Below are 21,442 nucleotides of genomic sequence, written 5' to 3' on the forward strand. Positions count from 1 at the left end.
CAAGTCACTTAACCCCATTGGCCTCAGTTTCCTCTTCTTGTAAAATGAGATAGAGAAAGAAATAGCAAAACACTCCAGTATCTTTGCCAAGAAAACCCCAAATGGGACCACAAAGAGTCAGATACAACTGAAAACAACTGAGCAACAACAAAACAACCTCTGTATGTATGTATTTATTTATAAATTACATTCATGCACATAATTCTAAGTTTAGTTGACTTCATTACTTGGTTTTAGGGGTTGTCTAAGCTGAAAAAGGCACCTCACAAAGATAGCTCTGAGCAGAAAATTTATATTGTTGGCTGCACTTTTCATCTTCCCCAATGTTAAAAAATTAAAAAATGATTCTTGAATTTTTATATTTTTAACAAATTGGCTTAAAACTCATGGAAATTCTTTATTCAGAATATTTCTAAACAAGTTAGGAAATTATGTTTCCAAGATTTTAAAATATATGGATATGAGAGTTTTACAGGTGAAACATGTAGTTTTTGGCAATACCATTTCATAAGATCGTAAAGGACCTCAGAAGTCTCAACCCCTCACGTTACAGCTGGTAAAACATTTCTAAACAGTTATTTTCAAAATTCTCTCTCCATAGCACAGGTTGTTGGTTTTTTTCCAAGAAACAGTTTCTCACATATTATTAAAACACTGACTGTATTTGATATCCCAGATATCTGAAGAACTCAGCCAAATAACACCAAAAAGCCATTCTCCAAAAGATAAACGATCAAAAAATATTGATAAACTTCCCAATAAGTTAACTTATTATTAATTCTCAATAAGCAAGCTATTAACAATCATATTAAAATTGCTTAAAATCACTAATGATAAGAGAAATGTGAATCAAATCAACTCTGAGGTTTCACTCCACACCTAGAAAATGGACAAAAGATGATTAAGATTTTTTTAAAAAATAGTGTAAAGAGATACTCCTTTAAAAAACTGGCTATGATCCTAGAAAAGGGGCCAATAATGATATATTGAAGTAATGGTAAAAATGTGGCTACTTCAGGTGATTTCTTTAGGACAGGGGTGGGGAGCCTGTGTCCTCAAGGTCACATGTGGCTTTCTAGGTCCTTGGGTGCAGCTTGTGACTGAGTCCAAGTTTTACAGAACAAATCCTTCTATTAAGGAGATTTGTTCTGTGAAGTTTGGATTCAGTCAAAGGGCTGCACTTGAGGACTTAGAAGGCCATTTCTGTCTTGGAGACCTCAGGTTCCCTACCCCTGCTTTAGGAAGTGCAAACAGGTCTCCTGAGTGAAGTAGAAAGGAAATGCTGTCTCAGAAAGAATAGTCATTACCTACCTCTCTCCTTCCCACCCTTCTCCCCCAGCCTGATGACTTTTTCAAAGTCAGTTGAGTCAGTCCAGGAGGAAATTGGGTTCAAAGCAGAATCCAGGTCCTGATGAGATATACAGATGTAATCAATGCACAAAGCTGAGGAAGGGGAAACCATAAGCAGCCACGTGGACCTGGGAGAACTAAAGGCAGCCACCAGAAAGGGAGGGATCAGAACCTAGAATCAGAGGTGTTTGGGCTTCTCAGGCATGAGGACTGGCAGGACAAATGTGTTGCTGGAAACGCTGCCTCCTCTTCCTGCCCTCCACCCCCAAGTATGTATCTTAAGCTGGTAATCTTGTACCTTCATTCCCTTTTGGGCTCGTCATGGAAGCTTTAAATCTTTCCCTCTGAGCATAGTGCTAGTGTGTTTACCTTTCTTTACTTCAAACATTTACTTTATACAGTGTTTGCTACTCTGAGTGCAGTTATAGGAAATCCAGTTGAAAGAAGGCTGTGGAGTGGGGACCATACCCAAAGAAGAGAAAGAGATCGATCTAACCTGGGGATTCAAAGCTACAAAAGATAGAGAAAATTACAGATCCTTTGATACAGCTTCTATTGATGTGTCCAAGAAAGTATTTCCCAACTAAAAATCCTCTCCTTCAGGGCCGGAATGAATATATCGCAAATCTCAGGGACCAGCTGCAGGAGTTGAAGGCAAAGACCAACATGGAGAGCCGATATGTGAAGAAAAACACTGACCTGCAGATTGCCCAAACTCAGAAAAAATGCAGCAAAAATGAAGAGGCCTTACTGGAAGAGATTGACGTAAGTTTTGTGTCTGCATGAGTCAATGCAAGTGAAGCAGCCCCTCATTCACTGACTCAGCCCACAAACAAGCAGAAGACTCTGCTCCCTCCCTCCAGCACCTCCCCTATCTGAGGGCAGAAAGGAGGCCTTGGACTGCAGACTTGAGAGCAGAGACACTGGTGGATAGAGCTAGGATATCCTGCTCTCCTCCAAGGACGCGGGAAGCTGGTTTATTTATGTTTAGTCACTTTAACCTTACTTTACAAAACCTTGCCTTTGACTCCTTATAAAGGAACAAGGTAGCGTGACTACGTTTTTGTAGATTCTTAGAACACCCAGACAAGAGAGCAGCTAGGTGGTGCAGTGGATAGGGCGCTGACTTTGGAGTGAGGCCAAATCTGACCTTAGACATGGACTAGCTGTGTGACCCTGGGCAAGTCCCTTAACCCCTATGGCCTGAAAGTAAAAGAACACACACGAAAGATTTTTCATCACTTTCTGTGAACCCTCCAAGTTCACAGGGCTCTGCTTCCTTCTGCATTTGCATGGACAGGAGCTCAGGATACAAACCATGGTAGCGGTTGTTTGTCCTTCATTTTGAAGAGGACCGATGATATCATGGGGGATGTCTTGACTTGCTCTTGGACTGGATTTAATTGAGACAGGGCTGCACAAAGTTGGCGGTCTGACTCTCTCTTCCAGAGTCATCAAAGTCCAGTCCTAAGTCATGGACAGAAATAACCAAAGGGAAGATGATTAGCTGGGATTAGATTCGTTTCAGAAGAATGTGACTAACTTAGGTACTGCTGCTTACCTGATGCTTGATTTTCCAGGGTGACGGGCACGTAGCCCTTTTTTCTGAACTTTCTTTCACATTTACTTCTGTAGCTTGCAGACTGCTAGAGCTTTAATCTCCCTTCTCTGCTTGATCCAGGCTGGCACAGTCTTCACAAACTGGCACAGCTTTCCTGCTCCTTCCACTTTTTTCTTTCCATCTCAACAAAGCTACTCTCCTTTTTTTTTTTTTCCTTAAGAGCCTTTCCAGCACCTGTTGGTGAATTCTTGGGATCACATCACTGAAAGACGAGAAACTTACATCTGTCACCACTTCATACCTGTCCCCACCTTGTCCCAACTAAAGCTTGTAATTTGCAGTGAAAACCTCAGCTATCTCCATGTCTATTCTACTCACAGAGACTGAGATTTAAAACTGATGAAGAGATTCGGGTCCACCTAGAAATCGAGAGCTTCCTCAAGAAAGAACAACAGGTGGGTAGTTCAAATGTTTTAAATTAGCCCTTAAGAATACTGATTATAAACCAGGCAAAGCCTTTTAATATTTTCTAAAACTGGAAGCTTATGTGATCAGACCAGCAGGAGCACCTGAAGAGACTCCATCTGGCTAATTATAGAGCAGATCACTGGCTTTACTGACAGAGCCCAATCCCATCCATCTGTGGGAAAGACCCTTTCCAGCACAAGGTCTAGAAATCGAAGAGTCACCGCGGAAATAGAGAAGAGTTTTGGAGGATGTTTCTTATGAAGAGAATCACAGAATGTCAGAGTTATCAGGGACCTCGGTCCAATCTGTACCTGTACAAGAACAGCCTCAAAAATGGCTTGAGGGCCTCTGGTGAGGGAGAGTCCAGAACCTCCCAAGGCAGCTTGTTCCATACTGGGTGTCTTTGATTGTTAGGAAGGTTTTTCCCTGAAGCAAGTCACTGAATGTCTCTGGGCCTTAATTTCCTTAACCAAAATTAGGGAGTTAGACTAGATTACTGTGCAGAAAGTTCCTTCCATCTCTAAATATATACTCTTATGATTGTTACAGTGATTCTCAATCTGCCTCTCTGTGATCCCACTGATTGCTCTTGGTTCTGACTTCTGGGGCCCGAGGAGAAGTGTTACCCTTTTTCTAAAAGGATAACCCTACCCATACACCAACATAGCTATCATTTCCACTCACTCCCCCAAATAAGACTTCTCTTTTCAAAAGTATACCCAGTTTTATCAATTGATTCACATAAAGCATAATCTTAAAAGTCCCTCTTCTCTGGATTTTCTCAGCTGGGGTAGTGGATACAGTGCTGGACCTGGAGTCAGGAAGACTTTTTCTGAGTTCAGATCTGGCCTTGGACACTTATTAACTGTGTGACCCTGAGCAAGTCACTTAACCCTGTTTGACTCAGTTTCCTCATCTGTAAAATGTACTAGAGAAGGAAATGGCAAACCACTACAGTATCTCTTTGCCAGAGAACCCCATATGGGGTCATGGAGGGTCAAACACAACTCAATAACAACAAAGGTCCTTTAAGGTCATCTAATCCAACTTCCTCATTTTATAGATGAGAAAACTGAAGCGTTGATAAATGAAGCGTAGGTAAATGACTTACCCAGTAAGATCATACAGGTAGGAATAAGACCAAGATGCAGATCCATATTCTATAATCCCAAATCTTTTAACTCGCCAGAATTTTCCCAAGTGAACTGCTATCTAACCATGCCTCCCTCGTCCTATACTTACAAAGTTAGCTTTCTGAACTCATCTGTAAGACTTAAATTTGGCTTAACAGTGTATATCCTGTCAAGATCTTTTTTATATCATAGCTCCAACATCTAACGTGTTACTGATCCATCCTAGCTTTGTGTCATCTGAAAATTTGATAAATATATCAACTAAGGTCTTATTGAGCTCACTGAAGAGAATGGCCAGTAACAGAGAGCCAAGGCCAAGCACAGAGCCCTGGAGCACATTGTCCATTAGCGAAAGGCCCCCTTTCAAGCCGACATTGAACCATTAATACTGCTCTTTGATTCTGTCCATGCAAACAGCTCTGAATACATCTAACTGTACTTTCTTTACCCCATGTTTCAAGATTTCAAAATTGTTTATTTCTAAACCCATTGTCTTGTGGATTCCATAGTGAAATAGTCTCTTCATATTTGTTTCAGTTAACAAGCACTTGTTTTCACTCTGTCCCACGTCCTACGCTCCACTGGAAAAGAAAAAACAAAACTCAAAACCCTCGTAACAAATATGCAGAGTCAAGCAAAACAAATCCCCACATAACGGGACTCTTGTTTGGTCTACTTCTCTGTCTTTTCTGCAAGAATAGCACAAGAGACTGTCAAATCTTTTCCCGCAATCTAAGGGTAATCTATATCTGTAGTATTTTCCTGGTCTACCAATTTAGTAACCTTGTCAAAGAAAGGAAATCAAATCAACCTTTCATGACCTGCTTTTGATTAAGCCATATTGGCTCTTTGTAACCTCCATTTCCTTTTCCTTTAATAGTACATTCTAGTCTTTTGCCAGGAATTAAGTCAAGTTTATTGCTCTGTCATTTGGAGCCTCTTGTCTCTTACCTTTTTTTGACAGCCCAGACATTCCTCTTCCTCCAGTCCTGTGATAGCTTTCCTAATCCCTCTGATCTTTCAGAGATGAATGGCAGTACAATAATCCATCTGCCAGTTTTTTCTGTAACTTTTGATGTAGTCCTGCTGGGCCCATTAACTGCAGTGAATCAAAGAAGGCTAAGGGCTCCATTATTATCTTCTTACTTAAATCTTAGGTTTCAGCTCAGGATTAGTCATTTTTCTTCTTTCTTTCTCAGCCCAAAGCTTGTTATCCATAGCAGAGAAGGCAGAAATAAAACAAGAGTTGATCAGCTATCCCTTCTCTGTTATTTGTTATCCCCAGTCTGCCCTAAGGAGTGGTCTTATCTCTTCCTTGACCCTTTTCTTTTCCTTTCTTTTCTTTAATAGAGTTTTTTTTAAGCCCAAACCCTTTTTTGTTCTTCTTACCAGCTCATTCCAAGTTTTAGATCTACGGATACTGACTCAGTTGTAGAATTCAAGGTCCATTTCATCAGTTATTTTCTCCAGACATTTAACCCAAGTCTTCCTTTTATTGCTTTATGAAAATAAGACTCCCTTTTCCTTTTATTTTTAAAGGCAGTAGTAGTTAAGTGACTTGCTCAGGATCACAGAACTAGCAAGTGTCTGAGGTCACTCCAGGGCCAGTGCTCTATCCACAGTAGAGACACCAAGCTTCCCCTTTCCCTTTCCCTTAATGACCCTCTCCAACCAAACCCTCTTGTCACATAATGTCTCTTTGTCATTATAATTTCTCTAACTCTTTTTCTTCCTTCTTTCAAATCTCACTGGAAAATTGATCAAATTCTATATTGTTTGTCTTTCATTCTGGAAGAGGACATCAGGAAGGTGATGTCTTGACTTGCAAGTGAATTGGATTTAAGTGAGGGAGGGCTATACAAATTCACCAGTCTCAGGCTCTCTTCCAGGAGCCATCTGGGTCCAATGTCCAGATATAGAACAGCATGACTGTAGATGGCTCCCATCTTCCTATGACCTTCTGGCTAACAGACCCAGACCAATTTGTGGGAACCAATTCCTTTAGCTCAAAAGGACATGATACAGTTCTTGGGGTTGTCCTGGTCCTAATATCCCTCCTCCCCCAAATAACAGACTGGTTCTGACATTTCATCTTAGGTAGTTGGCTTGCTACCTATTGAACCCAAGGAAATAGGACTGAAACATACGAGTGAAGCTGAGAACAGCAATGACCTAAAACTTTGATGTTAAAGTAGAAAGCGAGAGGGGTGTTTTATCTAACTGTGATTAGATAAACAACACTGATAAGATTTCTTTTTCAAAAAAATATTTTGTTTTATTAAACATTTTCCAATTATATGTAAAAAATTTTAAATCATTTTAAATATCTTGAGTTCCAAATTATCTCCATCCTTCTCCTCTCCCCCCTCCCTCAGAAGGCAAGCAATTTTATATCACTTATACATATGAAATCACATAAAACATATTTCCATATTAGCTAAACTATAAAAGAAAACATGGACAAAAAACTCCCAAGAAAAATGAAGAAAGCAAAAAAACAGTATGCTTCAATCTGCATTCACAGTTCATCAGTTCTCTCTTTGGAGGTGGATAGCATTTTTCATTAAGAGTTCTTTGGATTTCTTTCAAATCATTGTCTTGATCAAAGTCTTGATCTTCTATAGCTTGATCAAATTTCTTCATATCATTTTGGATCAAAGTTTTGTGTTGTTTTTTTTCCCTGAAACCATTTTGAACACTTTGGAAACCCTAGCCTGATGCTGACTGAAATTCAAGAGATTTGAGCCAGAGTAACCTCAGGAATGTTTTGTACTTGGCTGTTTTCATGCATATTTACAATTTTCTGTTACTTTACTTCCTCAGAATCTTAATTTTCTTCACTGCTTGTTTTTTTTTCCTTCAAACAGAAACTGGAAGAGAAGTTAGAGTACTGGATGGAGAAGTATGATAAAGACACAGAAATGAAGCAAAATGAACTGAATAGTCTTAAGTCTGCAAAGGCCAGTGACTTGGCAGCCTTGCAGGATCTTGCAAAACAGGTGAGGAAGAAACAGGAGCTGTCCAGAAAACCTTATAGGCCATCACACCAACTCAAGGCGGGCAGCCTTAAAAAAAAGAATCAGCTTCAGCCAGAATTCAGTCTTCTGTATTGGGATCCAAGGCAGCTGTTTCCTGGGAGTATTTACATTTACGCAGTTTCATCCTTGTTCCTTGTACTCAATAGGTGGAACATCTCTATACTTTTCTCCTCAGGGCAGAGAAGGGATTGTGTTCATGCCTTGATCTTTTTTGCCGACTCATGCAAGACCTTGGAGCCCTTCACTTGAACAGAGTATCCTCTTAGTTCTGGAGTGCTCTCTGGTGGTGGAGAGCCGGGGGCAGGGGTGGATAAGGTCACTAGGGGCTTTCTGCCACCTCACAGGTTCCACTTTAATGGGATGAATGGTACCAAAAAGAAAAGTCCTGCTTAATAACACATAGGCCTTCTGTATTTGTTATGAAGCCAAGATAAGGACATGCCCAAGTTAAGGACAGAGGTTCAACCACTTGAAACATCTGTTTGATTCAGATACCATTTTGATGCTCTGGTTTTGTTTCCATTCATTGTTTTTGTTTTTGACTTTGAAAGGTTTAGACTCGAGCACCAGTCTGGACTGATTCCCTAGTTTTCATTTTAGAAAACCCCAACAAATGCGAACGGCCAGACACTGATATCCATTTTTTAGATTTAGCAACTGAAGTGATAGATTTTAAAATAACCTTTAGTAGAAAAGTAATTAAAAAAAAACCAGGTAACAAGCCATCACAGAATGGTACCATGAGCTCTGGAGTGGGATGAGGAAGACCCACGGTCTCTCTCTTGTTCTCTCCCTTATTGGTTGTATGACCTTAAATGAAGGAGTTTAAAAAAAAAATCCTAAGTATTTCTTATGTGCCAAACACTGTGCTGAGTGTTGAGGATACAAATGGAAAAAATGAGACAGCCTCTGCTCCCAAGGAGGTCACAGTCTAATTGGGGGAGACAAAAGACAAAGGAAAGTTCATCTGCCGAAGGGCAGATGGCAAGGCCTGGAAGAAAGGCCTCACTTAACGATGAAGTGGTGGGCAGGTGGCAAGGCCTGGGGGGGGGGGGGTGGATCCTTCCTCTGCACATTTAACTTCTCTGAGCCTTATTTTTCTTATCTGCATATGGAAATTGGAGTATTTGCCAAGCCTACCTCACAGAGGAGTAGTAAGGATTAAATGAAATAATGGATGTAAAAGTACCTTGTAAATTGTGAAATACAATGAAACAATGTGGTTCTACTTATAAAACTTTATTGAATAACTGCAACAAACAATAATACATACCTAAATTTCATGCTATTGTTAATTAAATGGAAATAATTCCAAATATGAGCACATAATTTCATAAGCAGAACTCCCCCTTGCCCCCCTTCACTGAATTTCTGTGCCTCTCTTGGGCAGCTGGGTGGTGAAGTGGATAGAGCACTGAGCCTAGAATCAGGAAGACCCAAGTTCAAATCCAACTTCAGGCACTCACTAGCTGTGTGACCTGGAGCAAGTCATTGTACCAGAGTGTTTGCCTCAGTTTCCTCATCTGTAAAATGGGGATAATAACAGCACCCACCTTGCAGGGTTGTTGTGCGGATCAAATGAGATCCTAATTATAAAGCACTCAGCACAGTGCCCAGCACATAGTAAGCACTTTATAAAAGTTATTATCATTATTATTTTTATTGAACCCAGAAGGGGCTTTAGAATCATATCTAGAATTTATATGGCATTTTAAAGTTTGCAAAGCACTTTACAGATATTATCTCATTTTATCCTCACAACACAACTTGGGAGATAGATACTATTATTGTCCCTATTTTAAATGAGGAAACAGAGGCAGATAGGGTAAAGTGACTTGCCCAGGGTCACATTGTGAGTAAGTGTCTGAGGCTGGATTTGAACTCAGGTCTTCCCCACTCTGGGTCTAGTGCTGTATCCACTGCCTACTTTGATGCCATGTAGTTGGACAGAGGAAGAAACTGAGGTCTAGAGCCATGAAGTAAATTGACAAAAATCATACAGCTAGGAAATCACAGAACTAGAATGCAAAATCAGGTCTTTTGACCTCAAGTACAGTTATTTCTGTGACATTAGTGTACAAATGGGTAGCTGGTGGTACAGTGGATAGAGAACCATGTCTGGAGATGGGAAGACTCATCATCATGAGTTCAAATCTGGCCTCGGACACTTAGTAGCTGGGTTACCCTGGGCAAGTCACTTAACCCCGTTGGCCTCAGTTTCCTCATCTGTAAAATGAGCTGGAGAAGAAAATAATGACCCACTCCAGTATCTTTGCCAAGAAAACCCCAAATGGGGTCATGAAGAGTCAGACACAACTGAAATACAACTGAACAAAATATACAAATCAAAAAATTTCATGAATCCCCATGTGAAAGTAGTTGGACTAGTTTCCATTCCTTGAGAAAATATACAAACAGAAAGCTACTATGAATTCTATAATGGAGTGAATTTATATTTTATTAATCAGAACAGTCAGCATAGTGTAGTCAATGGAGAACTAGCCTTGGATCCAGGAAAATTTGGATTCAAGTATTGTCTCTGCCATATATGAACTGGGTGACTTTGGGTAAGTCACTTCATCTCTCAATGATGCTGATAACTTTCTAAGACTGAGGTGCAGAGAGAAGGAGCCAATCTGTACTAGACAGAGAAGCCACTGGAGGTTTTTTAAATAGATGACCATAGAAAAAGGAGAGCTTTACCAGGACCAATGAAATTAGAGGTCAGAGAAAACCCAATCAAACAGAATCTATATACATTTGAAAAGGAATTGAATATTTAAGTGCTGGAGACATTATTTGCTCAGGCTAGAGAAGCTATATTTTGTTGTAATTCTGCATATTTTGTTGTAGTTAAAGATCAGAATGACAAAGGTTGATGTTCCTGCTCCATCCATGGCTCCATGGCTGGCCTACAGACCAGGAGACCCACCCTGCGGTCCACTGCCACATGTTTGGTTTCTTGGGTGTGTGGTAGAGTAGAATTGCCCTTTCCTAAACATTTTTTCAAGTGTATGTTTAGCTCTGTTACTCCCTGTGAACAGTGATAAAAGTTACATAAAAATAAACAAACAATACATGGGCAGGGATGTAGTAGTTTCCTGCCTTGGGTGGTAAGTTGGATTAGAGGCCTCCAAAGTCTCTTCTGACTCCTGTGGCTTAGAAAATCTCAAAACATCCTCTCCAGCTATGCTGCTTCTGGTCATTAGTAGAAAGAAGAGATTACCATCAACAGAGCCAAAAAGAGAATAACTTTTATTGTTCTGTTCTGACTTCAGGAAAATACAAAGAAACTTCTTTAATTCTTCTTCTTAAAAATTTTTATGTGACATGTATGTAGTGACATGGCCATCATGTAAGTCAAGTTAAGAATTTATTAAGCACATGGTGTATATCTGGCACTGCGCTAAATGCTGGGGATACAAAAAGGGCAAAAGACAGTCCCTGCCCTCGAGGAGCTTACCATCTAATGTAAAGCACACTTTACAGTGTGCAAACAGATAGATACAAAGCAAGCTGTGTGCCATTTAAACTGGAAATAATGAACCAAAGGAAGGCCCTAAGATTAAAGAGGACTGAGAAGGGTTTCTTGCAGAAGGTGGAATTTTAGCTGGGACTTGAAGGAATCCAGGAGGCAGAGATGAGGAGGAGAGAGTTTCAGGCATGAGGGTGGGTCAATAAAAATGCCTAGGGTTGGGAGATGGAGTTTTGGATTTAAGGAATGGCCAGGAGGCCAGTGTTGGTGGACCATCGAGTACATGGAGAGGTGTAAGGTATAAGAAGACTGGCGAGATTGGAGGGGGCCAGCTTGTGAAGGGCTTTAAAAAGAATTTTGTCCCTGATCCTGGAGAAGATAGGGAACCACTGGAGTTTATCGAATGGGGTCGGAGGAGTGACATGGGAAATGATTTTTTAAAAAAAATTAACAAATGTCCTAAAATTTCTGCTTCCCAGATAAGCATTGTCTCCCTGAAAGTCATCACCTTGGGTACTATATTCTTTAAAAAATTATATTGTCATTGCTCCAGACAGTTGGGGCCCTCTTCCTTTGGAAGTACCTTCACAGCATGCTTCATACAGGATCGCAGATTGAGAATTTCAAGATACCCTTGCAAGGCTCCTAGTCTAACCCCTTCCTTTTATAAAGTTTTGCAAGTGATGTGTCCTGTAATTTAACACCACACAATGTAGTAAAGGGCAGAACCAGGATTTGAACATAGGCCTTCTGGTGTCAAAACATCATTTAAAGGTAGAATTGATTTTTTGGAAAGATTTAAAATTCAGGGCTATATTTGATGAAAAAGATCAAACTATGTAATAATGTTTTTAGCTTTTGCATATGAGATGTAACTAGAATACAATAAGACTTTTTCTCATGTGACTCATAATTTGGCTCTGAAGGAGCCAAACATTTGACAAAAGGAATTCAGAAATGTTTAGAGTAGTGGCAGTATAGGGTTAAGTGTATGGCCTGCTTAGGTGGCTATTATGAAGGACAACACTCAATTGCGTAAGTTCTGGGATCTTTGCTTTAATAGCTGTGTTTGTTGCTATTACATTCATTTGCAAGTGATCTTAAATTTCTAATTCAATCAACAGTCATTTATTAAATGTTATGTGCCAAGCATTAAAAACTCATATTGAAAAGTTTTAAAAATTAATTCAGTGAAAAAAACTTTAGTTTTATGCTATCCTCAGGGTTTTTTTTTATTTTTTTTTGTGCAGTTCCGATAAGTGGTTAATCACTTAGGTTGAATTCAGTAAGCATTTTGTAAACAAGGAATTGTGTATGGTGCTAGAGACACAAAGACACATGTGACTCTGAACCTGTTTTCTAGGAATTTGTGGTCTAGGGAGGGAGGGAGAATAAACATGTATTCCAATAGACTATACTATAGAAGTAAAACAAGGGTAAGGGACAGGCCAGTCAGAGTCATATGAAAAACTTGAAGAGGGATTGACCACGTTGAGTTGAGAGGATCAGGAAGACCTTCATGGGGGAGGTGACCTTTGAGCTGGACCCAAAAGCTGTAGTCTTCAACAGTTGGCTGTGCGGCAAAGAGGAGGGAGGCTCTTCTAGGAATGGTGTGAGCATAGCAAGGAAAGAGGCCATGGAGAAGGGGACAGCCTCCTTTGGTTAGAACATAGAGTAGTAGAGTATGATATGGGCTAGAATGGCCAGTAGAATTCAGGTTGTAGAGGGCCTAGAATGGAGGGTCAGTAATTTGTACTTTATTTGGTAGGCAATGAGAAGCCCCCGGAGGTTTTTTAAATAGATGACCATAGGGCGGCCAGGTGGCTCAGCGAGTAAGAGCACAGGCTCCAGTGTCGGGATGACCTGGATCAAATCCAGGCTCAGATACTCTGCACCACACCCAAAAATAATAACTGGCTGTGTAACCTTGAGCAAGTTACTTAACCCCAATTGCTTTAAAAAAAAATAAATAGATGACCATATTCATCAGGAAGATTGTTCAGACAGCATTGTGAATGGTTTGGAGCTTTGGTTTGAATAGCTTTGTACTAGGGAGGTCAGGAAATGATTGCAATGCTGTAATAGTGATAAATAATGCTAAAGAAAATTATAAGGGTCTAAACTAAGCTGGTTGCCTTGGCAGTGGGAATGAAGGGACACACATGAGACATGTGGATGTTCAGAAGGACTTAAAACTGATGAAATGTGAGGTCTGAGGGACAGAGAAGAATCAAATGACTCCGAAGTTGCCATCCTGGCTGATGAGAAAATTGTGACTTAATCTAAACTTAAACAAAAATAGAAGAGAGGGACAGATTTCAAGGAGGAAGAGGATGTGTTCAGTTTTGGACATGTTGCCTGTGAGGAACTGGTGGGACATCCAGGAGGAAGTACAGACCTAGATTTGGGAGGAAACTGAAAGTGGTCATGTGGACTGGTAATGACTGAGGCCAAAGAAGCACGCAGGGTCACTAAGGGAGAGGGTACAGAAGAGACAAGGGCCAAGGACAGAACTCAGGGCAACAGCCCCAGCTAAGCAGCAGGAAGAGAGGGAGGAGCATGGGGTTTCAGGGGTCCAGAGAGGAGCAGGGTGAGTGTCAACCATAGCAAATGCTTCAGAAAGGTCAGAAGGGAGGGGGACAGGAAAAAAACTCCCACAACCATTGGATTCGGTGATGGAGGAGGAAGAGGAAGAGGAGGAAGCCGGGTGGCACAGTTGATAGAGCACTGGGGCTTGGAATCAGGAAGACTCCTCTTCCTGACTTCAAATCTGGCCTCAGACACTAACTAGCTGGGTGACCCTGGGCAAATTAGCCCTCTTTGCCTCAGTTTCCTTATCTGTAAAATGAGTTGGAGAAGGAAATGGCAAACTGCTCCAGTATCTTTGCTAAGAAAACCTCACACGGGGTCATGAAGAGTCAGACATGACTAAATCACAGCAGAAGAGCAGTGGTGGAGTGATGGGGACAGACAGAGATGCCAGGGTTGAAGAGTGACTGGGTGGGACGTGGGGGATGTGAGCACATCCTCTGGGTTCAATTCAGCCCCCCTGGGTTGGTTTTTAGGTTAGAGATGCAGGACTGTGGTGTGGCCAGCAATGCTGTAACGTCTGATTAACATGTCTTTGCAGTTAAGGGAGTTCGAGCAGGTCATTATCGAGGATCGACTAGAAAAGGAGAAGGCCAGGAAGAAGATTGAACAGGATGCCCTGGAGCTAAAGAGCATCATCAAGGTAGAAAGTGAAACTTGTTTTTAACATGCACAATAACGACCTTTTAATAAGTAACAGCCAGTTTAATGCTGAGTGAGGTGATTGTGACCAGTGGGCCCAGGTCCTGGAGGAGCGGCAGCCCTGGGCGCCTGAGGATCAAGCTCATTCCGAGTGGATCTGACTCGGATAAGGGGGAAGGGGAGGCCTCTTTCACTCTGTGTCTTCCTGACCCAAAAGCAAATCTTCAGGACGTCTCTAAAATGAACTTAGGGTTCCTTAAGGGAAAAGCTCCAGATGGAATCTGTGGCTAAGATCTCCCCCAAATGCAAGTTAGAAGGGCTCTTCTAGAAAAAGGTATTTAATGTACACTATATCAGGAAGAAGACAGTAGTTTATTTTTTCCACTACAGAAAGAATCCTTTGCTTATGATGTAAAACACTCAGAGATGCATTCAAAGAAATACAAAAACCATGAAACACTTATTAAGCCCATCATACTTATACTCCTTGGAAAAAATAAAAAACAAACAAAACAAAAACAAATTAAAGAAAACCCTTAGAGGTACTGCTGAACAGATATTTAGGATGCTTCATATTCGCTTCCAATCTGTTGTTGACAGGAGAAGGGGACTGGGGTGGGACAAACCTGACTCAGACCAGCACCCTCTTAATTCAAGTTGATGTTGGAACAAAACAAAGCACATATAGGTTATTCAACAGTTAAGGAAAGGAGTTTTACTTAACCAAAATATATGAAATATTCAGTGAGGATACCACATCCCTTAGCTTGGGGTCTTCCCAACCCCAACCCTTCTGATCTCCTTATGGAAATGCCTGGTCAGCAGGGTAGGGTGGTAGGATGTGGTGACTGGCTTGGTCTCTGCACATCCTCCAACTTTCAGAAGGACCTAGACCTCATGTAGGTGGGCATTTTTATGCCCTTATGTGACCAAGAAGCTACCTCAGCATGGCTAGAGGCTACCACAAAACGCTGTCCAGAGACACAGCTTAAGTATTGGCTAATCACATCCTGGGAACACCTTTGTTGCCTTTTAAGGAAACTAACCTAACCTGTGCTGGGGGGGGGGGTGGCCTATCATACCTGCACTGTCTGAGCCGCTTCCAAGATAAGGATCTCTGGCTAGCCAGAGCTAGGCAGCTACAGGGTGATCAGGTGCCGGCCGTCTTCTCCAGAAAGCTCTTACCCTCACATTGGTTGGCATTTGGTTTTGGAGCTCTGGAGCTCTTGACTTATAGAAGCTCCTTCCAACACTGGAAATACTCATTCTACAAGAATACTGCTCACTGACCTGTATTCCAGGAAGAAAGTAGCAAACAGAAGAAGGCACTAGGGATTTATGTTCACCTGGACAAACGTACATGTTCCTTCTGCCATGGACTTGTAGCCGTGATGGCTGATTGTAGAGGCCAGGGAGAGAAATGTCCTCCCCAACCATTTACTGGAAGTCAGAGAAGTAGAAGATTCCCGAAGAGAAGGGTTCCCAAAAGAGGGGAGAAACTTTCTCCCTGCTCCACTTATCAACTGCAGACTAGATAACTTCTCCTTAGCCAGTCAACAGTTTTCTTTTACATAACATTCCCCTACTCAGCACCCAGTCATGGGGACCAGAGCATCCCTCGGGAGTTGCTTCATTAGCCCAGCTAAACAAAGCATGCATCCCTCAGCAAAAGGGGCCATCCTCACTAGAGAGAACAAACACTCTTCCTGAGAAAGATAGGAGTTTGCCACAGAGCAGGAAATATGTAAGGATATGTTGTAAATGATCTCGAAACTCAATACTATTTTCCTCCACAATCCAACCACTTATGCCATAGTCATTTTGGAAGAGAAGGGCAAAAATTGAAGAAGGGAAGCTATTGTAGAGGAAAAAAAGAGGTGATTAGAGGTCATAGTGGAAGGTAACAATAGAAGAAGTTTGTGGCCATTGTAGTTGGCCACCTGGATGATCTTTGCTGATTTCTGCCCTACAACTTTTTATCACTTCAAAAATATTTAATATGTTGAAACTCAAGGGATTGTGGAACTGAATCTCGTGAACTAAAATTAAATAAACAAATTAATAAAGACCAAAAAGAAATTTAGTATGGGGGCGGCTAGGTGGTGCAGTGAATAGAGCACTGGCCCTGGAGTCAGGAGGACCTGAGTTCAAATCAGGCCTCAGACACTTAACATTTACTAGCCTTGTGATCTTGGGCAAGTCACTTAACCCCAATTGTCCTGCCCTCCCCCCTCCAAAAAATATTTAATATGTAATATTAAAACTTGTGCTGAATTCCCTTGCTTTACTGGATTTGGTGTTGAGTTCAACTTTTGTCACATTCGCTATTAAATGTACCTTTGACAAATAGTCCATTTTTCCAAATCTGGTTTTGATTGAATCCCGTGGTTTTTCAATGAAATTTAAACCAAGTGAGTTCCCAAGCCCCTCAAGCATGTTTATCTGCATCTTTTGTATAATTTTAAAAAACTTTTATGATGAATACTCTGTTGTAAGGAGGAAGTTAGATGGCTCAGTGCATAGGGCACAGGAAGACCTGAGTTCAAAGCTAGTCTCAAAAAACGCCTGGCCAGAGTAGATTTCAGGAGAGTGAATCACCGGCAGCTGTGGCAGTTTCTGGACTTCTCAACCCATAAATGCCAAAGAGAAAGTAAAAGGTCAGTAGGGAACTCTGTTGATCCAGGGTGAGAGAAGAGCCTGGTTCAGCCCTTGCCCCCAGGGCAGAAGAGGTGCTGCAACTGCTGCTGCTTCTCGCTCCAGGCCTACAGAATGTAGGGGGACCAAGTGACTGTCCAGAGGGCATTTGCAGGACTCTCTCTGCTGGCACTGAGGCGGGATTCTCTTGCTTTGCCCTGCTTGGATCTGGGACCCAGTCTTGGGTGGTGGTCCTGGGATGAGGAGTGCTGGTGTGGCAGAGCTTGGAGAGAAAGTCCTCCACAGTTCTGAGGCAGGTGCCTGGAAAAAACTGACAACAGCTGCACAAAAACCCCAGAAGTCTGGGACACAGATCTCTCTACTCTGGAAGCAGCGTTCTACAGCAGCAAAGAGCTCAAGAGTCAAGTAATCACCTGGCAAGACGATCAAGCAGAGGAAGCACAATCAGAACATAGAATCCTTTTTTGGGGACAAAAAGGATCAAAACATGGAACCAGAAGAAGACAACAAATTCAAAACTCCTGCATCAAAAACCTCCAAGAAAAATAGGAACTGGTCACAGGCCATGGAGGAGCTCAAGAAGGATTTTGAAAATCCATCTGGAAATTTCTGTAACTTTTGAACAATTCTGCTTCTTGGTATCAATATATAGTGTTTATAAGCCCTGGAAGTCCTTATCTCAACTCCAGGTGGGGAGGGGGCAGCCCTGAAGCTCAGGAGGTAAGAGTTTCCCATCCAGTCTTTGCTCACTGTTCTCATTGGTAGTATGGGTACATACCCTAAGTTTACTGGGGGAGGAGTATATTTTGTTCTAAAATCTTCCTGCTTTGCTATTTGAGGAAATGCCTTTGATTTGCATGGGAAGAAAAAAGCAAATGCATAGGGGAGGGCTCCTGAGTCATAGTTGTGGGTGTGGGGACCCACAGATTACCATGAATTTGGGGTAGTTGTCTTCTGGAGAGCCTGCCCTGTGAGTTGGTCAGGTGAGGGCTATACCAGAATTTGGGTTGCTGACCACTGTGCAGTATTGATACATGCCTGGAACAGAGAGCTTTTAAAAGGCAGATCCTAGAGACCCCTCTGCCTCAGTACCCCACAATGATGATTTCACCAAGCATTTATGCCTTTCCAGACAAGATGGGATGGATGGGGTGTTCAGGGAGACCTAGCTTCTCTGGTGTGGGGCTACCAGGCCCTTTTCAGGTGTGCTCATCTACCTAGGGTGTCCACCCATTTCACCCATCTGTGGCTCCAAAAAGCTATAGCGTGCCTGTTGAGCTTTAGGATTTAGGGGTGCTCAAGATCCCAAAATATCAACATACCAGGTTCTGCCAAATGAATTTGACTCAAGTCTTCTTTCAGCCAAGTAAAGCAAAGTTTATTGAAGATTTGCCTTAATGGGTAGACTCTTAAGGAGCCTCAGTATATGTGAAGTTTGTATTTACAAACAGGCCAGAATAATCTGACACAGACTAAGTCTGTGCTAGATAATTTTCAGTCCTTAGGGGAGGCAAGATGGATCTTATATGCAGAGAGATTGTGGGAGGGTTCTAGGGGGGGTCTAGAGGAGGAGTCTGGGGAGTGTCTTCAGGAGGAGTCAATGAGGTCAGCCTCCAGTAATGAGATTAAGGGTGGGAAGTAGCTGGAGGCTTCCTGGAGATGGCAGACGATGGAGGACTAGGCTAGTTCAAGGGTAACATTTGATAGGACCAAGAGTAAGAAGCAGCTGGACAACAGAGGGCTAGGCTAGGTTAAGAGTAACAGATTTGGGCCTAGCTAGAATGAAAGGCTTATGGCCTCATCAAGTGGGAAGATTCAAGGGATTCCCAGAGCCTGTACCTCATCATGCCCAGTGGCCACACTTTCTCCAAGCAGCCATGACTTTATAGTCAAGATAGGAAAGCTAAGGAAAGAACAGTTTTATCTTTTTGTATTTGTGAGTCTGCTTCCTGCATTTGGTGTTTTATTTGCTCTTGGAGGATCTAAACTCTATTTAGATCAGTGGGATCAAGAGTCTAAGATGAAGGAAAGGCTCACAGGGCACCAGAGACCACAGGTGACCCACTGGAGGCTCTTAAGACCAGCCACATTCTTGGGCCTGATGGTGAAAAGTGACCACCAGTTTGGGGAATGAATGGACCTGGTCCTTGCAGTGTTAGCCAGCCAGTCATTCAGGATTAGGGGGAGAGCTGGTTACGAAACATAGTAAGACAAATTCATGCTTCAAAGGGCAAGAGAAAAAAAAAAGTCCATTCAAAGTTCTGAAAATCTGACCCAAAAGTCCATAGCTGAGTCCCTGTACCACAGGACACAGGGCACATTCCACCCTGGTGCATAGGTTTATGTTCAGATAATAGCTTTTTATTTTAAATCCGGGTCATGAAAAATGCTGCTGCTTGTTGGGGACATGACAGACATCCGCTCACCACCTCTCCTTCTCTCCTCCACTTTTCAGCTCCAGGCCTGGTGGAGAGGCACCATGATCCGCAGAGAACTGGGCAATTTCAAGATGCCCAAGAAGGAAAAAGACGATGGCAAGGGGGTGAAAGGCAAAGGGAAGAAGCCCGCACAGAAGAGAAGATGATGGTGCTCATCTGGCTCATTTTCTCTGCTTCTTTCAGGCGGCTGGGAAGTAGAAAGGAGGAATTAAAAGGGGCAAAAACCTGGCCAGCTGGATGTGATTTCTTATCTAAACCACCTCCTGGGGAGGGAAAGGACCCAGCTGAGATCCTTGATGACTTCTCATTGTTCTTTAGAAATCGAGCCCGGGAACAAGATGCTTTATTTTATGGGGACATTAGGACAAAGTTTGGGTTTCTCTCTGATCTGACCTTATGTTGAGCAGAACCTTTTCCAGAGGCTCTAGGGACAGTTGTCTCTCTTTTCACACCAGTACAACTAGAACAATTTCTGTGTCCATTTACAGTGAGATTGTTTCATGATGATGCACTAAAAGTGCTGGATTTAACGTTGTGTCCGTGTCTGATTTTACTCCAGCTCACCTGGAATGTAGTTTAACATAGCAACCCACAAGAATGAGTTCAGGGGATACAGCCCATGAATGCCTACGTTTACTCTCCTTGTCTCTGTGGTATAGTGTGTAGTTTTGTTAAGTCCCCCTTCTCCTCGTTCTCCTTCCCCTGCAGCTTCCTCCACCAAAGGTTCCTCCTCCCTGAACTTCTTTCCCCGAAGGGTGACATCTCCACAAGGGTTCTATTAAACTCTCACCTGTGCTCATGGGGGCTGTCTCAACTGTTTCCACTCTTGTGCTCGCCCTTCCTAGAGATGAGGGGAGTACTGGTAGCAGGCATGGCTGCTGTGGCCAAATGCATTCCCCCCTCCCCCAAAGAGCCACCAGGGGTGTCTTCAGACAGACTGCTGAAAGTGCATCACATTGGGTCAGTCTGGCCTATGCCCTCTTGACTGACTGGACAGGAGCGGGCAGCATGGCATTGCCCCTAGGCAAATAAAGGAGATGAGATTTGGGGGTGTATAAAGTACAGTTATCACAGTGTGTTCTGATGGGGTCTCTAATTCTGGAAAACAGATTATTTTATAGTTGAGGATAACCAGCTGGGACCTGCTATAGAGCAGTGAGTGGTCAATATTTTGCACAGAACCCTTTCTGATGCTGTCATTTTAAAAAATCTAAACTTCCCTTATCTTTATTCCACCTATAGGCTTTGCTATTTGTGGGCAAGTGGTTCTAATTTGTCTCCTTTCATTACTATACCTAACACATGGTAATGCTTCCCACCCATCCATCCCACCCCCAGCCCCATCCTCTAACCCTTAACTACTTACCTAGAAAACCGAGGGAAATTTGAAAAGCTGCCTTCACGGATGGACCTCACCATTACTTTGCACTCCCCACCTGGTTAGCACACTCCCATCCCTTCTGTGTCTCGTGGTACCTGGGATGCTGAATCTTTGACCACTGGAAGAACAATTCCCCTTTCCCAAGTCCAGCTGTCTGCTCCCTCATCCTGATCCAGCCCAGCCCTAACCCCTATAATGGGCCAGGCTTGGCTCCAGCCATTCCTCTGGCAGCTTAGTTTCTATGCTGGGATAAAAGATGTATTTGTAGGTCATTCCAGACTTAACCAAAGTAGGTCAAGTTTACTTAAAGGCTATACAACAAAAGCACAGTACCTTATTTTTGCCCTGAGGCAAGAGAACAGGGCCTGTTTGCCTTTTGGGGGAGGCTGAGGACCATGTGGGATAGGCAAATGCTTCCCAACACAATATGACATGATTGCCACATCCTAATTGGCAGTGGATGTATTCCATTTTACCCTTATTACAGGGCATCGGTCTGTTTATTCACTTCAACAGAGGGCATACAATGTCTCTAACAAGCTGCCTCACAAACAGCTCTGTGTGGGAGCATCAACAAAATTCCTCCAACTGGTTTTGACCCCAAAGAGGGCAGGAGAGCCTTTGATCATCCACTTCTGTTCTCCTTAGACTCCAGCACTGACTAGGCTCCTAGCCACTACCCAGGAATCAGTTTATATGAAGTTAGGTCAAG

At 42.4% G+C, this 21,442-nt stretch overlaps 1 protein-coding gene across 4 annotated transcripts in view; it reads left to right on the forward strand.

The window, feature by feature from the left end:
* IQCG (IQ motif containing G) overlaps positions 1 to 19,879 on the forward strand; it is a 56,341-nt gene extending 36,462 nt beyond the window's left edge. For all 4 annotated transcript variants that reach the window (XM_069064981.1, XM_069064982.1, XM_069064983.1 and 1 more), the window contains 5 exons: positions 1,954 to 2,115; positions 3,292 to 3,366; positions 7,380 to 7,511; positions 14,156 to 14,257; positions 19,367 to 19,879. In XM_069064981.1, the coding sequence (XP_068921082.1) occupies positions 1,954 to 2,115; positions 3,292 to 3,366; positions 7,380 to 7,511; positions 14,156 to 14,257; positions 19,367 to 19,495 (600 nt within the window). In that variant the 3' untranslated portion in view covers positions 19,496 to 19,879. The remainder of the gene's footprint in view (positions 1 to 1,953; positions 2,116 to 3,291; positions 3,367 to 7,379; positions 7,512 to 14,155; positions 14,258 to 19,366) is intronic.
* The last annotated feature ends 1,563 nt before the right edge of the window (positions 19,880 to 21,442 follow it).

Source organism: Petaurus breviceps, unplaced genomic scaffold (genome assembly GCF_028583685.1).
Source record: "Petaurus breviceps papuanus isolate PSGF00001 unplaced genomic scaffold, PetGlider_PUasm1.0 90654, whole genome shotgun sequence".
NCBI classification, from domain to species: Eukaryota; Metazoa; Chordata; class Mammalia; order Diprotodontia; family Petauridae; genus Petaurus; species Petaurus breviceps.